The sequence below is a fragment of the Schistocerca americana genome, chromosome 1, assembly GCF_021461395.2.
Source record: "Schistocerca americana isolate TAMUIC-IGC-003095 chromosome 1, iqSchAmer2.1, whole genome shotgun sequence".
NCBI classification, from domain to species: domain Eukaryota; kingdom Metazoa; phylum Arthropoda; class Insecta; order Orthoptera; family Acrididae; genus Schistocerca; species Schistocerca americana.
The window spans coordinates 379,039,094-379,055,589 of NC_060119.1; the positions used below are offsets into that span (position 1 = coordinate 379,039,094).

At 38.8% G+C, this 16,496-nt stretch overlaps 1 protein-coding gene across 4 annotated transcripts in view; it reads left to right on the forward strand.

The window, feature by feature from the left end:
• The first annotated feature begins 1,328 nt into the window (after positions 1 to 1,328).
• The window catches only part of LOC124600874 (aftiphilin), a 61,353-nt gene continuing 46,185 nt past the window's right edge, over positions 1,329 to 16,496 (forward strand). The window contains exons 1-4 of one of the 4 annotated variants that reach the window (XM_047136199.1): positions 1,329 to 1,495; positions 1,577 to 1,608; positions 1,812 to 2,002; positions 2,837 to 3,912. In XM_047136199.1, coding sequence (XP_046992155.1) covers positions 1,864 to 2,002; positions 2,837 to 3,912 — 1,215 coding nt within the window. In that variant the 5' untranslated portion in view covers positions 1,329 to 1,495; positions 1,577 to 1,608; positions 1,812 to 1,863. Of the gene's footprint in view, positions 1,609 to 1,811; positions 2,003 to 2,836; positions 3,913 to 16,496 lie in introns of all 4 variants that reach the window. The other 3 variants (XM_047136198.1, XM_047136200.1, XM_047136201.1) reach the window with 3 other exon arrangements.

The window sequence follows — 16,496 nt, forward strand, 5'->3', positions numbered from 1 at the left end:
TGTTTCTATTTCTTCTCTGACCATAATAGCCATCCTCATCGGGTTTCAGAGTCAGTGTTGCTGGGTTGGGTTGGGTTGTTTGGGGGAAGAGACCATCGGTCTCATCGGATCAGGGAAGAACGGGGATGGAAGTCGGCTGTGCCCTTTCAGAGGATCCATCCCGGCATTTGCCTGGAGCAATTTAGGGAAATCACGGAAAACCTAAATCAGGATGGGACTGAACCGTCGTCCTCCCGAATTCGAGTCCAGTGTGCTAACCACTGTGCAGTGTATCATTGTACCTCTTCTATTGCGTCATTACCACCTCTTGTAGAAGAACTATGTCTTCAGTTCTATGCTGCAAGAGATCTGAAAGCGAGTCTAATTTCACTGAGGAACTCATTCTGTTCACATTGCATTCACAGTGGTGGACGTCACGCACTTTTCGGGGGCGGGGCAGATGTGTGCTGCAGCCAGTCTGGCGATAAGACGACGTCCACGTCCTCAGGTTTGCTGGTGGGCGTTTTCGTCTTTGAGGCTGGTGTGTCTGACGCTTCTGCAGCAGATGTATCCATCCGTTACGGGTTTTCTTGGCCCTTCCTGACGCCTTTTCTTTCAGTTTTTGTCGGTTTTTGCCATTACATGTTGATATCTTTTCTCTCGTCGTCAGTCTCTTTGAGTATAGGAGCTATTTTGTTGAAAAATTTCTTTATCCTGATTTCGTGCATCTCGCTGAACGTCTGCATTGTGTTGTTGCTGGGTCCGGCTGTCTGGCTGGCCACAGCTACTTCCTGGGCGCGGCCGTTAATCTCCGCGATCCTCTGTCGCCGAGCAGCTAGGGAGGAGCCGGGGGCTATGGATCGGCCACAACGATAGCCTGAATAGTCCACAAACATTTTTTTGTTACTTTTCATCTGTCTGCTATAACTGCCTTCTAATCCGATGGCTTTATTGCTTGCTGTTAACTGCCCACAAAAATTTGTGTCTTCTAAACATTACAATGAAAGTACAATCTCTACAGCACATACATGTATCAGGCGTTTTAGAATTCAGCGAGCACTTACAGAGTACACTGAATAAACAACTGACTAAGACATGTCTCGTGCACCAGATTTACGACTATTACCATTCCACATGCTAAGCATTGTATACGCATGTGTGATTTGCGCAAGCAGATTTGAACAATTTTGCCCAGACTTGCGACTCAAACTTCCAGGGTTGCGCACGTTTCATATCCGCTGAAAATAAGGGTTCATGCGGTATGACTTGTCTGCGCAGTTGGTAATACATATAGAATGAAGAGAACTATTTGTGAACTGTAATTGATTATATGATATGTCAAGAACAACAGCTGCGTTATATTTCCTAATCCCGATAGCAATATTGCAATAAAGATTCATGAAAAGTCTCCAGTTTATGTCGACATTGATTTTCATCGACATCGATCTCCCCAAGTTTGATCGAATGGAATGCGATTGAGAAATGTCATATGTCTGCTGTGTTTACGACAGATAATGTAGGATATGTGTAATGTGGTGAATCGATAGAAAGTGTGTAATGTCATAATTAAGATACATGTTCTATTTTCTCTTCGCAGTCAGTATTAATCTAGACTCCAATACCTTTGAGGTAAGCGCCACAAGGGTTCTGAAGAGAAATATTTAAAGCTTCTTGACTTCTGTTTTATGTTGGCATGCGGAACTTACTGGTTTTCTGTGTAATGTCATGTGACGTTCGTTTGTGTGTATAAATGAAGGGCTTACCTTGGCATATGCCGAATTGCCTTTTTACGTGTTCCACGTTCCATGAACTTACGTGGTACCATCAATTAGATTTCAGATGGATACTTTGCACTGAACTTAAGTTTTGTGTAAGTACATCACCATGTCAAACATAATACCACCAATGGTGTCATCATCACCTCCGCCTTTGGATGACAATCCTGATGAAGATGATGATGATGATGATGACGACGACGACTTTGGTGATTTTTCGATGGGAGATTTGTCGTTTAACGCCACAGGTAACTCAAGTAGCAGAAATTGTGATGGAACATTATGCTCCACACATAATCATTTCGTTTATTGTTTACCAATGTAGTGTAAGTGGAGGGATAAACAGAGTGACAGCTAACAAACTTCAGCTTTTGAAAGGGGTAATGTTAAAAATGAACTGATGTTGTACTGTCAGTCTTAGTAAACCATGTGTGGGTTAAATTCCATTTAAAATAAACGATATTACAAGTGAAACTATTGATTTTGGTTGTTGAAAAGTGATTGCTGTAAAATTCTTCATACTATCTTGGGTAAAGAAGCTGTTTCTAGTCAGTCTGTCTAAAGTGATTTTTTCAGTTTACCAGTTCCTTTGGTGGCATTTGAGAGGTACAAGCTACATATGAACACTATATTTTGCTCTTATGCTTCATTTTTATAAAACCATAAACCCTGCACTGCCCAAGCAAACATGACAATCACCCACATATGCCACTATGCACTATTCAGATGAAATTACGGGCAAGCTATCTGTATATATCATTATGCCACACAAACCACCATGAAATTGGTGGACAACATTTAATTTTGTGTAAATGCATAAGTACACATGTACTAATTTGTGTTGTACACACCAGTTGTACATATTTCTATGGCTGATAAACACATACTTCAGACGAGATTTAGACAAAATGGTTTAATATAAGTATTGTTGATCTGATGTCAGGTTTCAAAATTCGAAGCCACTGTAGTATGCTGCTACCTATTCTATCATAATGTTCTAGCTTTGTAAGTACTGTATACAGAGCTAATAATATTGATAGTATTGCTGCTTCTGTATTAATAGATCATGTTGAACTTTTCAGATGCTACTGGAAATCAACAGACTGATGGTAATGTAACATGCAGAGAAAGTGTTACTGCACAAACCAGAATTCCTACAATAATGCAAGAAGCAGAAGCCCCTGATATGAAACAAATTGATAAACAAGTGGAATCTTATACTAGCATAACTCAAAGCTGCAATGGTCATCAGGATATATCTATTGTTAATTCTGTTTCACGACATGAAACAGACCTTAAAGAAGCATACAGTAAAAGTCAGCAAGAACTAAATGATAGAAATGGTGCAGATGATGTAAATTCATTAGGAGATACATCACACTGTACTCCTAATGAGGTGACTAATTCAAAGTCTTCCATTCCCGGACAGTCAGCTCTGAACATTGAAGGGGGCACATTGCTTTCAGAAATAACGGATTCAGATACAAAAAGCAGTCTAGTCACAGAATTCCCTGTTGTAAGTACTGTGACTGAAGAACCTGTAAGTGAAAGTATTAAGTATAACGATGATTTTGTGACATCAGCAGATGGACCAACTCCTGAAGAGTGTGAATCACAAGATAGTTTATTTACTTCCTCTGACTTTTCAGTAGTGGTTGAGGGTGACACACTCATCAAACCATTGCCACTGAAATTGGACCTTAGTGAGTCTGTGAAAGACACTACAAAATTAAGTTGTGAAAGTGAAAATTTTTCCGGACTAGTAGTGTCTGAAATTGAGAAGTTTGAAGATATTTCCTACCATGACAGCAGTTCTGATGAGTTTGGTGTTTTCCATAATGTAACTGAATTGCCAGAGGAAGAACTGGAGGACCTAAAATTTGATAAAGTGGCTTATATTGAATCTGGAAACAGTAGTGACAGTGAAAGACCAAATAGAGGTAATGGGGCATCAACAGAGAGACCATCAGTGCGTGAAGAATCTTCTTTCTTCCCGGAAGCACAAAGTGGACAAAGTGGAAGGACAGACTGGGTTGATGCTTCAGCTACCCAATTACATGATGTAATCCCAGATTCCATGCTGGCTGATGATGATTTTGGAGATTTTGAAGCAGTAGAGTTCTCATCCAGTGTTAAACCCAAAGAAGATAGTACACAGGTATCTGAAATAGTGGCTTATAGTTTATGGTATACTTTCCTATGATGAGCAAATCATTTTTATCTTGTTGCCAAACTGAAATGAGTCTTGCCCAGGCTGGAAGAAGCAAGTTCATATCATAGCTATGAACATAATTGCCATCACTGTTGTTACTTTAACAGTTGTAGGAGTGATTGTCTTTCTTTGTAAACATCATATTGTATGTCACTTCCATTTTATCCATATGTCAGATGCTTATCTTTAAGGTCAATGCATTTTAGGGAGATAGACTTTGTGTTTGCTCTGCTTTTTACAGCCTACACTTTCTTTACGAGAAGAAAGCAGTTGTTTAACTGAAGTTTGGTTTATTTACTTTCATCATACTATTAAACGTAGCATATGCTTTGCACCTTCTGACCTCAAAAGTGGTCAACCCAAGTTGGTAAAGAATAGCATACAGTTTACACAAAAGTCATGGGATAACTATAAGCTTATGTACCTATGATGGTAATGTCATGCACACAAGGTATAGCAGGGCAGTGCATTGTCAGAGCTGTCAGTTGTACACAGGTGATTCATGTGAAAAGATTTCTGACATTATTATGGCTGCACAACAGGAATTAACAGACATTGAATGCGGGAAAGTAATTGGAGCTATACGCATGGCACCTTGCAATTCAGAAATCATTAGGGAATTCAATAATCTGTAATACGCAGTGTCGAGAATACCACATTTCAAGAATTACCTCTCACTACAGACAACACAGCAGCCGACAACCAGGTCACTTAATGACCAAAAGCAGTGGCGTTTGCGGAGAGGTGTCAGTGCTAACAGGCAAGCAGCATTGTGTGAAATAACCACAGAAATCTATGTGGGTCATGTGACGAATGTATCCTTTAGGATAGTGCAGCGAAATTTGGTGTTGGTGGGCTACGGCAGTAGATGACTTACGCGAATACCTTTGCTTGCTGCATGACATCGCCTGCAGTGCCTCTACTGGGCTCGTGATTGTATCGATTGGACTTTAGACGACTGGAGCACTGTGGTTTGGTCTTGTGAGTCCCAATTTAAATTGGTAAGAGCTGATGGTGGGGTTAGAATGTGCCAAAGGCCCCACAAAGCCATGAACGGAAGTTGTCAATAAGGCACTGTGCATGTTGGTGAAGGCTCCATAATGGTGTGGGTCATGTTTACATAGAACAGTCTGTGTCCTCTGGCACAAGTGACCTACTTGGTGACCATTTGCAATCATTCATGGACTTAATGTTTCAAACAATGATGGAACTTTTGTGGGTGAGAATATGCTATGTCACCAGGCCTCAATTGTTCACGATTGGTTTGAAGAACATTATTTCCTGACATGAATTCCAATAAACATTTATGGGACATAATCAAAAGGTCAGTTCATGCAAAAAAATTCTGCACCTGCAACACTTTTGCAATTATGGAGTGCCATAGAGGCAGCACGGTTCGATATTTCTGCAGGGGACTTCCAACATGACTTTTATCATGTCATTGTGATGTGAGATCAAACCAAGATATGGCTTATCATTTTTTGTCATACACCAATCATTGCAACAGTGCAGAGGTATGCCAGGAAAAAAACTGATGTTACTCTAGTATTGAATCAGTTATTTTATTTATGCATTTATTCATCCAGGGATAGTCTCACAATGATTTGGGATTTGTCATTGTAATTCAGTGGAAATAAATAGCTCAAAATATATGTACACACAGAAACTCTATAATTGTATGAGGAACTGCCCCAGCATTTGCTTGAAATGATTCACGAAAACCTATGTCAGGATTGCCAAACAGAGTAAACTTCATGGACCAAAGCTGGCTGGTGGTACCACAGTCTTTGATTTTGCCAGTGAACAGAGACTGTGATGAGGAACTTCTAGAATTATATTTTCCAATAGCACTGATATTTCTTAACTCATGTACAAATGCTATATTTAACTGTTGAATTATACTGAGCAAAGTGGTCTGATGGTTACCGAAACTGACACGCTTATTGAATGCTAGAATTTCAAATTCTCATGAGCCCATGCAGATTTAGGTTTTCGATGGTGATACAAATTACTTAAATTATAAGACAGAGTTGTGTACCTTTAGGTAGGATAAAACTAATTTCCTTCTCCTTCCTTCTTTTTATTATGTAGGTATAGGAGATAATTTTCCTTTGCTGCAGACAGAAAGAACAAGATTGATGATGAAACTTCCTGACAGATCAAAACTGTGTGCCGGGCCGAGACTCGAACTCAGGACCTTAGGTATGCAGGAGAGCCTCTGCGAAGTTTGGAAGGTAGGAGACGAGTTACTGGCGGAATTAAAGCTGTGAGGACGGGGCGTGAGTCATGCTTGGGTAGCTCAGTTGGTAGAGCACTTGCCCACAGAAGGCTAAGGTCCTGAGTTCGAGTCTCGGCCCAGCGCACAGTTTTAATCTGTCAGGAAGTTTCATATCAGTGCACACTCCGCCGCAGAGTGAAAATTTCATTTTCGAAGACTGATCATAATTTGATATTAAAACCTTCATTTACCAGTTGCAATAATATTATTTATACAGCTGTAGAACATCGGTTATATGAAATATGCAAAAATACCCTATTGCTGAAAGTGATTTAATGTGCACCTACTAAAAGATGAATATCTATTGACTGGGTCCAGACCCCACCTGCCCCACTCACCATTCACTTCAATCTTATACCTTCACCCCCCCCCCCCCCCCCCATAAAAAAAGTGATTTACCAATATTGACAATGGACGTAGACAATCTCTTTTTCTTCCCAAGCAAGATGGAGTAGTGCTGAAGACACTGGGTGGCATTCGCCTGCTTTGTTTCTTTGCTGATAGCCCTCAGTGATGACTACACTGGCTGAGTGGCTGAAAAATGGGGTTTGTAATTTCGACACTGGCTACTGTAAATAATGTAGCCGACAGGCGCACTGTAGTGTTTTGCTGTTCTTTACTTTCACTGTTCACAATCCCCCAGTAATACACAGTTATATGGGCAGTGAACTATTATTTAACTTTTGATAAGCCTCATTAATAGTTTGTGGGCAAACATCCACATACTGCTACAATAGTGTACTGTTGAACATCTACTAGCAGTAAACATCTAACCACACATTTCACAATCTTTCAAATAAATTGATGAGACATTGTCATTGGTTTAGCACACGGCCTGTTGGTGTAACACTTATTCCATGGTTAAGTTGATGCATTGTTGTCGTTCTTATCAACACAGGTTTCTTGTCTGAAACTCGGCCGTGGACTGACTGTCTCAGGACGGAAAATTGGGCCCATATATATCCTCACAATAATAGGTACTGAAACTACACATTGTTTGAAGTTAAATTTACAGAAATTACAATTAAAGCTTAACTCATTAAATTAACTGAATACATCAAAAAATTCGTTCCTTTTAACAATTTCTTGTGTTGCAAGGGTTAGGGGAAATTATTTGTTTAAATTATGAAATTAACATATCATTATGCAAACAATACTTTTGACAAAACTGTGACTTACTTTGTAATTAATTAAGAGTTGGCTCTGCTAACAAGTTTTCGAATAGAGCCAAATAGATCCTTTAATAATACCATTAGTTGTTCATCCAAATGTTTATCAGTATTAATTAGGAATAGTCAAAATAAATTAGAAAAGCAACTACATGCATAAAACTAACCACAATATTCGATCTTGTGTTATATTCTTTAAAACTGAGGGCCAACCTTTCTCTTTAATGATGATGCATGTTATGTATGTTAATGGTAATAGTTAAAAGTAAAAAAAAAAAAAAAGAATTTTAAGGAGGCAGATGGCAAAACTAGAAGTAAAAATATCCCAGCTTGCTTCATTACAACTGGTTTCACTTTTGGTTCAAATTTATTTATATTATCTTATTTATCAGCCCATTGATAATGAATATCATATGAATGTTGTCCAAATGCACATATAAAGGGTCAACAGAAGCGTCCGATCCAACGCGTCGGCTTTGATGCGTGACGTAAGGATGTCGTTGTGTGTGGCGTCATGACGGCGCGGAGTTTGGTTTGAGTGTGGCTGTCTCCAGTTCTGTTTTATCTTATTTTATTTACTTTTCTGATCTGTCCGTTCTATCTCGTGAGATTTTTTTAAAATTTAAAAACACTTATTACTTATTTTAATTATCTGTTTCCTCGAATTTCAGTTTTAGTTTATTATATTTATCTTTCTGATCTGTTCGTTCTATCCCGTGAGATTTTTTAAAAAAAAGACAAACACTAATCAGCTACTGAAGCATCTTTCTCTTCTATGGGTTGCAGGGGTTACGACCCCTGGGGAGGTGGGTGGGTATTCATGCATGGCTGTCTTCACTTACACGTTGTAGCTATGCAAGGTGTCTAAATTTGTTTATATTTAGTTTGCCCCCCACTCAAAACACCCCATTTCCCGCGCTTGTCCCGTTAGTGTCATTAGGCTTCTTGTGGAAAGTGTGTGTGTTTGTTTTTGTTTCCGCCATATTTGTGACGTCATGGGTCAAAGCAGACGGGTGGGATCGGACGCTTCCGTATTTCCCATATAAATTTAAGAGAAAGCACTTAAAGGAAATTGAACATATTTATATGTACACAAATTACAAACAAGATAAGAAAAGGTCATTCAGTGCATAGTAACACAGTTCTATATGTTGTAATAATGCATAGTTGGTTTTTTGTAGGGCTTTACTTTTGTTCTCCCTAAACAGCAAGATCTTACACACACTACAGTAATTCAGTAAAGATTTTACATTGCATGATTGTTCTCCTTTGACCATATAACAAAAAGGTTTAGGGACATAAGACAATATTTTCAATTTTACTTTTTTTATAAGCATTATCAGGAAATCTTATTGGCCTATATAGTCACTTAACAAGTAAAAACATTGTTTGGCTGATTTTTTTTTTTTTAATTCTGTTTTAAATTGATTCTCATCTTCCAACTACCTATTGTTGACTGGCAGTCAGTTGCTAAGTTATGTACCAATATGGTTCACATTCCTTTGTGTGTTTCTTCGTTTTGTTCACTGAGCATGGAGTGCTGCACATTTTGGGTATTTTAGGTATGAAAATTGGCATTTATCTGAAAATCTTCAAGATGGACTCTGACACATACAACATGTTTGTGTAGATATAGTGAAGGTATTATTAGTATTTTCAGCTTTTTGAAAATTGATTTGCAGAGAGAGAGTGAGAGTGAGAGTGAGAGTGTGTGTGTGTGTGTGTGTGTGTGTGTGTGTGTGTGTGTGTGTGTGTGTGTAGAGAACTATTGTGTTATTATTTGAATAGCCTTCTATTAAAATAATAATAATAACAATCCATTTAGGCAGCAAGCTCTGGAACCCAAAATATTGTTCTCTGTGTTGTAGGAGACTGAAACTAACCAAAATATGCTATCTCGACACCCTATGAAATACAAACATTTGCAATAATTCTAAGAGCAAAACATGCTGAATTGGGTTTTTCTGCACGTTTTATTATGACCATTAATATTTAAGTTTCCAATGGCATGAATCCCCAGCAGTTTTTGTAGAAGTCACTCTGTTTATGACTTCGTCACCCAACACCAGATCTAGCTTTTGTCTGTCAACCTGTTTGCATTGAACCAAAAGAGGACGTACTTTAGGACTTGATCAGTATTTGTGAAGCAATTGCTTTGATGCACTTTTATCACACTAGTATCATCTGTGAATAGTATGTCGTTTGCTGTATGTCTGAGGTGTGAATGTCATTTATATAAACAGGAAACAGTATGGGACCTAGAATACTGTCTTGTAATACTTCTATTTCAAATTTTTTTGCACCTGATAGTAAACTGATGTTGTGTATGGCGTAAGCTGGCATCAGTCTTATAATCTGTGTTGTGTTTAGTGGGTGTGATTCAAGTCACTTTTTTACTATCTCTTGAATACCAAATGGTTCCAGTTGTACATAAAGAATATGATGATTAGCAGTAGAAAATACTTTGGAGAGATTGCCATTTTTAAATAATGGCTTCATTTTTTAGATTGCCAATCTTCCTAGAAACACTCCTCCATTAAATGGTAAGTTGGTTATGTATGCCAAAGGCCTTGTCATCTGTGGTGCTGTCACTGTTATGAAGGACCTGGCACCTCATGTACTCCTGTTGACATTTTAGGTTTCAGGCTTTTTAACACTTCATGTTTGTTTGTTGGCTCTACCCTCATGCTACAAGCAGATTTTGAATTTCCTGGGTTTTCTTGATTTGTAAATTTCAGGATTAATGAAGTTGTTTCATTTGTGAAATGATTGCTGGCATAATTTGGTAAATCTTGTTTTTTAATACACATCCATGTCAGGCCATCATTCTGATTCATGCTTTCCGCAGTTTCTTATAAATCTGTCAAACCAAGTGCTGACGTGTTTTTTCTTCAGAAGGGAAGGGTTGATTTTGATTTTCTTTCCCATCTTTACCCACTTCAAGTTTGTGCTCTGTGTCAGACAACCTATCATTTATGGGACTTTCCTTGTGTTTTTCTTGCAGAAGTGAAGTGGAAGCTATTTTCTACTCACCCTTTTTTAATATGTTGTTTCCATATTGAATACCAGCAAGTTAGGTGCTGAAAACAGTTAATTCTTCATGTGGACTGATGAAGATAAGACAGCCTGTATATGACGCTTTGCATCATTAATAGGGAGACACTGAATTTGACGAATATATTTAAGAAAGTGTGTGCACATTTTTGTCTGTACTTATACTCCATATGACAAGTGAGGAGATGCATTGGTGAAGACACAGGATTCGTATTTTCAAGGAGTGAAATTCAAATTCTTGCCTGGCCAGATAGATTTATGTTAATCACTTGGAGGTTAATAATGGTCCCATAAACAGATCTACAGCTGATCTCCTTCCCTATCCTTGTTCAGTCAAAGCTTGCATTCAGTACCTCATGATTTCCGTGTTGATAGGATATTATACTCTACTAGAACAAAACCTAGGTGTTTTGTGCGGTAAATTGGGTGTAGTATTGTAGGTGTAGCAAAAAATGTAATCAGTAGTAAATGATGACATAGAAAGAAACAAGAGCAAACTACAACCATTATGATATTATTAACACAGCTATACAGGATGTTATGTAGAAGAATGGATTGCTATGTTTATTAATACATAAATTTTTTTTAGAAAAATATTATTTTTCTGTATGATCTCCATTGAGATAAATGAATTTGACCCAGTATAATTCAGATGTTTTTGTTCGATCAGAACAGAATTTTGCTTCTAATGCTGCATAATTTTGGGATTAGAAAACAGAAGTCACTTGTGACAGAGGATGTATGTGGATCTGTTTTGAAACTTTACTCTGACTCCTGCCCTTCACAATGGCAAATGTGTGAGCAGGTGAAAGCACACTCATTTTGTGAACAAGTCATTATTGTTCCAGTGTAGGAGCTAATGATGATGCACTCTTTTTGCAGTAAATTATCATGAAATTATGAAAATTCCATTACTGCAGTTGCTGTCACCAGAATCTTACGTAACTCTGTATACGAGATGCCAATTGTCTTGACAGTAATATAAATTTAAAGGCAATAGTCTTCAACCACAATATCATGCATTGTATCCACTGCTTCTTCAGAAGAAACCTCAATTGTATGATCATAATGTACCAAATCTGCACTGCTCCTACATCTGTGTTTATTTCATTCATCCAATAATAAAAGGTCTTGAATCTGCGGCAGAATTTCTGTTAGCTTCTGTCAACTTGGACTGCATCTCAATCGCAATCCATTTTATTTTATGTGTAGCATAATATTGCTGTCTGATACTAATCATTGTCCATTTCCATGAAAAATGTAATGCCAGTCTCACATTTCATCTGTTTGAAACTGTGAACACAACCATTAATGGCACCGTATTTGATAAAAATTCAGCCCTTTAAGAAAATTTCCCATTTTTCATAGAGTTTCAATAGATTTACTAATTTTTCTTCATATTCTCACTATGCATCATCTTGTGAGAGGATGCCTCTTACTATTACTAGCTGGTCCGTAGTCTGTTTTATTTGTGGATGGAATAAGCAAAACAGTCTGTTGGGCCATAATTATATGTTCGTATTTTTGTGTGGTCGTTACTCAAAACCGAGTGAGATAGTTAAGTGGCTAAGACACAGAACCTGTATTTGAGAGGGGTGGGGTTCAAATTTCTATCTAGCTGTTTGTGTTTAGGTTTTTCATGGTTTCCCTAAATGAGTTAGAATGAATGCAGAGGTGGTTCCTTTGTTCTGAGTTTACACTCATTCTGTCATCGTAAAGTTTAAAACTCTGCTCTTCCTTCCTTCCTTTTTTGGAACAAAAGTGAAATGGAGGCAGTAAACTGCTTCACCATGTGTCCAAAATGTTGGTCTTTTAAATTTACCAGGAATTAAATACAAGAATGTAATTTTTTCTCTGTGGTTTCCATTTCAGTTACTTGAGCAGCTCAACAACATTTCTATTGATTAGTTTGGAAGGTGCGGTGAGGAACTAGTAGCAAATTGCAGCTTTTAAGTCAGTCTGTGGGATGTGCTCAGAATTCTAGATGCTAGAGCATTTTACATGAAAGACAGGGATTTGGGTTTCAACTCCGGTCTGGCATACAGCTTGTCACAGATGTACACCTTTGTGCGTCTAAACTGTATCATTTGTTTACTTACATGGCTGACAGTCAACTTGTCTTGTATTGTCACAAGCAAGTTACCTTGCAGGACAATCTGGAGCAGAGCACACTATTAATTACCTAATTGAAAAAGAAGTGGGAGAACTGGTTTTGAACATTAACAACTAACAGAGCATGGGGCTCCAATAATGCATTCATTAGCTATCTAATAACTCCACCCTAGGCAGAGTAGTAGTAGTAATGGTTAACAGGCAAAGGTCTTATAGGGTTGCCAGAAGTGTACCTTTGAAAAGGACATAGCCTGTTTTCTTCTACAGCCTGAGCACGCTCTCCATCTCATTTAATGACCATTGCATTGATGGGACATTTAATCCTAATTTTCCTTTCTTCCTTCTTATATGGTAATAATGCCTGCATTGTCACTCAAAGTGATTATAATAACCAAAGGGACTCAAGAAATGGCATTAAATGACTTGAGAACTTCGATTATCTTCCTCTGTGTTGGAATGGTTGATGATAGAATCAAGTTAGTAAGCCTCTGATCTGTCATATGTATTAAACAGCTTGTGCTATATTAGAATTTATAAATTAGAATATTTTATCACTTCTGATGCTCTCAGGTGGGTGTAATTGACTTTTGGTATTTAATGACTCAGTGAGCTTTCAGCAGTATCTTGACTTATGCTACCTTCACCATCCAGTATTGTCCATGGCCTTCTTTATGATTTCAGCTGTACCCTGTGCTGAGTCATTTTCTTCTGGATCCTGAGTCATACTGAAATCTTGGGGAATGAACTAGGTGATCACTTGGCCAGGGAAGTAACCACACAATCAATGTTTGTAATGGACATACAAAGCACTGATTTGGAAGCACAGAGGAGACACTTTATCCATCACAGCTGCAGCATGGAATGGTGAACTACTGCTCCCTCCAATAAACTGTGCACTACCAAGGAGACTACTGTTGTGTGGCCTGGAAAGAATTCACTTATGTCAGCTTTGTATTGGTCTTACTCGCCTCGATCCATGGCCTTATCGTCTGCAGTGTCACACCTCCCCTTCCCAAGCATAACTGCTGTTCTTTGCTGATTGTGTCTCACATACTTGTGAAGTGTTCCCCGCCTTACAACACTCTAACAAATGAAGGATCTTGAGGACTCCTTATAATCAGTATTATCCGTTACCTGTGGCTGCACTTACATATCAGTAGTTTTGTTATGTTGAGTGATGGTGATTACTGTACCTGCAGTAACATCAGCTGCCTCACATGTTTGGATGGCATAGCTCATGATGTGTTCCCTGTTCTCCCCCCTCCCGAGCTTCCCAGAGCATGATGCGGCAGCATGCATAGCATCACTGCTGAGTAGCACCTATAGAGGGGACTGGGCAGGAGTACCCATTTATGCGTCGTGCTATTGAAGTAGCTACGGAACCCTATTATACAATGTGTACATTATGCAACAAATAGTGTAGAAGTATGGATTAAATACATTAAGGATTGTACAAGCATTGTATTCTTTATGAAACTTCCTGGCAGATTAAAACTGTGTGCCGGACCGAGACCCGAACTCGGGACCTTTGCCTTTCGCGGGCAAGTGCTCTACCATCTGAGCTACCCAAGCGTGACTCGTGCCCCGTCCTCACAGCTTTACATCTCATTCTGGAAACATCCCCAAGGCCGTGGCTAAGCCGTGTCTCCACAATATCCTTTCTTTCAGGAGTGTTAGTTCTGCAAGGTTCACAGGAGAGCTTCTGCAAAGTTTGGAAGGTAGGAAACGAGGTACTGGCAGAAGCAAAGCTGTGAGGACGGGGCATGAGTCGTGCGTGAGTAGCTCAGTTGGTAGAGCACTTGCCTGTAAAAGGCAAAGGTCCAAGTTCGAGTCTCAGTCCGGCACATAGTTTCAATCTGCCAGGAAGTTTCATATCAGTGCGCACTCCACTGTAGAGTGAAAATTTCATTCTGGATTGTACTCGTTACTTTGAGTTGTATCACGTAGCACATATCACCCAATAAAATCATTTTCACAAATATGATAAAGATTGAAAGTTAAAGAGAAAATCTCTTGTTTAGAGAGTACATGTTTCCCTAATTCACATAATATTCTTCAAATCAATAAGCATCTTGTACTACACACTTTCTAAAGCAGCTTGTATTCCTCGTCAGGGTTCAAGCTATTTAAATAAACAATTTTATCAAAATTGATTCAGTGCATTGGTTGTTAGAACTTAACAGACAGAGTTACTTTCACATGTATAATATTAGTATGGATAAAATGTTCACTTACAATATAATTTTTGTTCTTATCTTTTTACCATATTTTACTCCCCTTGATCTCCCTTTTGTCTGTTTAGAAGGGCATTGTTTATTACACCACTGTGCTAAACAATATTGAGTTGGCTGAGCATCAGGCTTGTGATGTAAGGGATACAGAGGAGCCTCCAAGGTTCCCTCTCTGCCTCTGACCTACATGCCAGCCCAATTTTGCATCTCATTTATAATATTCTGTAATTAATTCCAATCATAAGATTCATCAGTGTTCTCAGCATCTCAGCCCTGTTTTCCCATTCATATGTTAGGAGGATGTTGCTTATTACATCTCTTATGTACACATATCACATCTCGGCATGAAAGTAGCAGTGGGGAGGGATAGATGGAGAGATTTCATCTGTCACCACAGATGAGCCCCAAAGCACCATCATCTGCTGCTGACCAACACTGGCCGAATTCTGCACTCCTTTTTACATATCCTGTAACAATCTGTAAATCATAGCATTGTTAGTGGTTTGCCTGTCTCTGCTCTACTATTTTCCATTCACCATTGGAACAAGCTGAGGTGACTGTTACTAAACTCTGAACAAACTAATCACTCCTGACCAGATGTAAAATGCTTGTTGCTAAATTCTTTTGTGTTTATACTAAATGTTTGTGTCTTCACTGGCATCCACTACACATTGGAGGTTTTCTGTAGTGATATACAACTTAAATTGCTGTAGGAGATAAAATGCAAGCCATTCTTAATCTCTACATACAGAAATAATATTTACTGGAGGATCATTAGCAATGAGTATGTTGAGCAACTAACATTATAGACAACCTTTCTCTTCCTCCCTTAAGCAAATAGCCATAGTTTTCCCACTGACACTGTGGGTCATTAAAATTAAAACATTGGGAAGGATAGCAAATAATGAAATTTTACTTTTGTGCTTGTACAGTATTGTAGGAAGAATACATGCTTTAATGTGTCAGTGATTTTGGGTATACAGGGTGTGAAGCTAAGTATACGGAGCTGCCACCTTTGGCAGCAACAAGAAGTCTACCCTGGCTGGGAATGAATAGAACTGAGCTTGTATGACAGATATTGATGTGTCATTTCATGCTGCTTCAGATCTATGTCAGAATTAATCTATTGTAATGGCTGGTGAGTGGTGTCATGCCAGCCTCTCTGCAACCCCTGACCATATTTTTAATGGCTGGGAGACTTGGATGATGTGCTGATTATGGCAGCAGCTGAACACCCTATATTGTTGAAGGCCAAGACAGTCCAGCTGGCGTAGTCTATTGTAGTCTTGTCAATAGAAAATTGTCATGCTGACTTTGAAGAAAAGCATGACCATCAGCTTCAACATTTCAGAACTGTAAAAGCTGATGTCCAAATTACTGGCTATGTGAACTGGAGCTGATACTGTTGTGTACCCAGTGACACCCTAAAACCATCACACCAGGTCTGGTCCCATATACAATAATACCAAATGCAATCTGGCAACATTAGTTATACCTGAAGCCACCATTGTTATGCTACACGCAGAACAGGGACTCTTCTGTAAAGATGTCATGGCGCCAGTCCTGTTTCCAGTGTCAATTGCGGATACACCATTGTCAGCATGCGTACCTCTACTGCTGTATCAAATGAAAGCTGCAACAGTGGTCATAATGCAGACAGTCTGTGATGCTGCAGACATGGTTCTC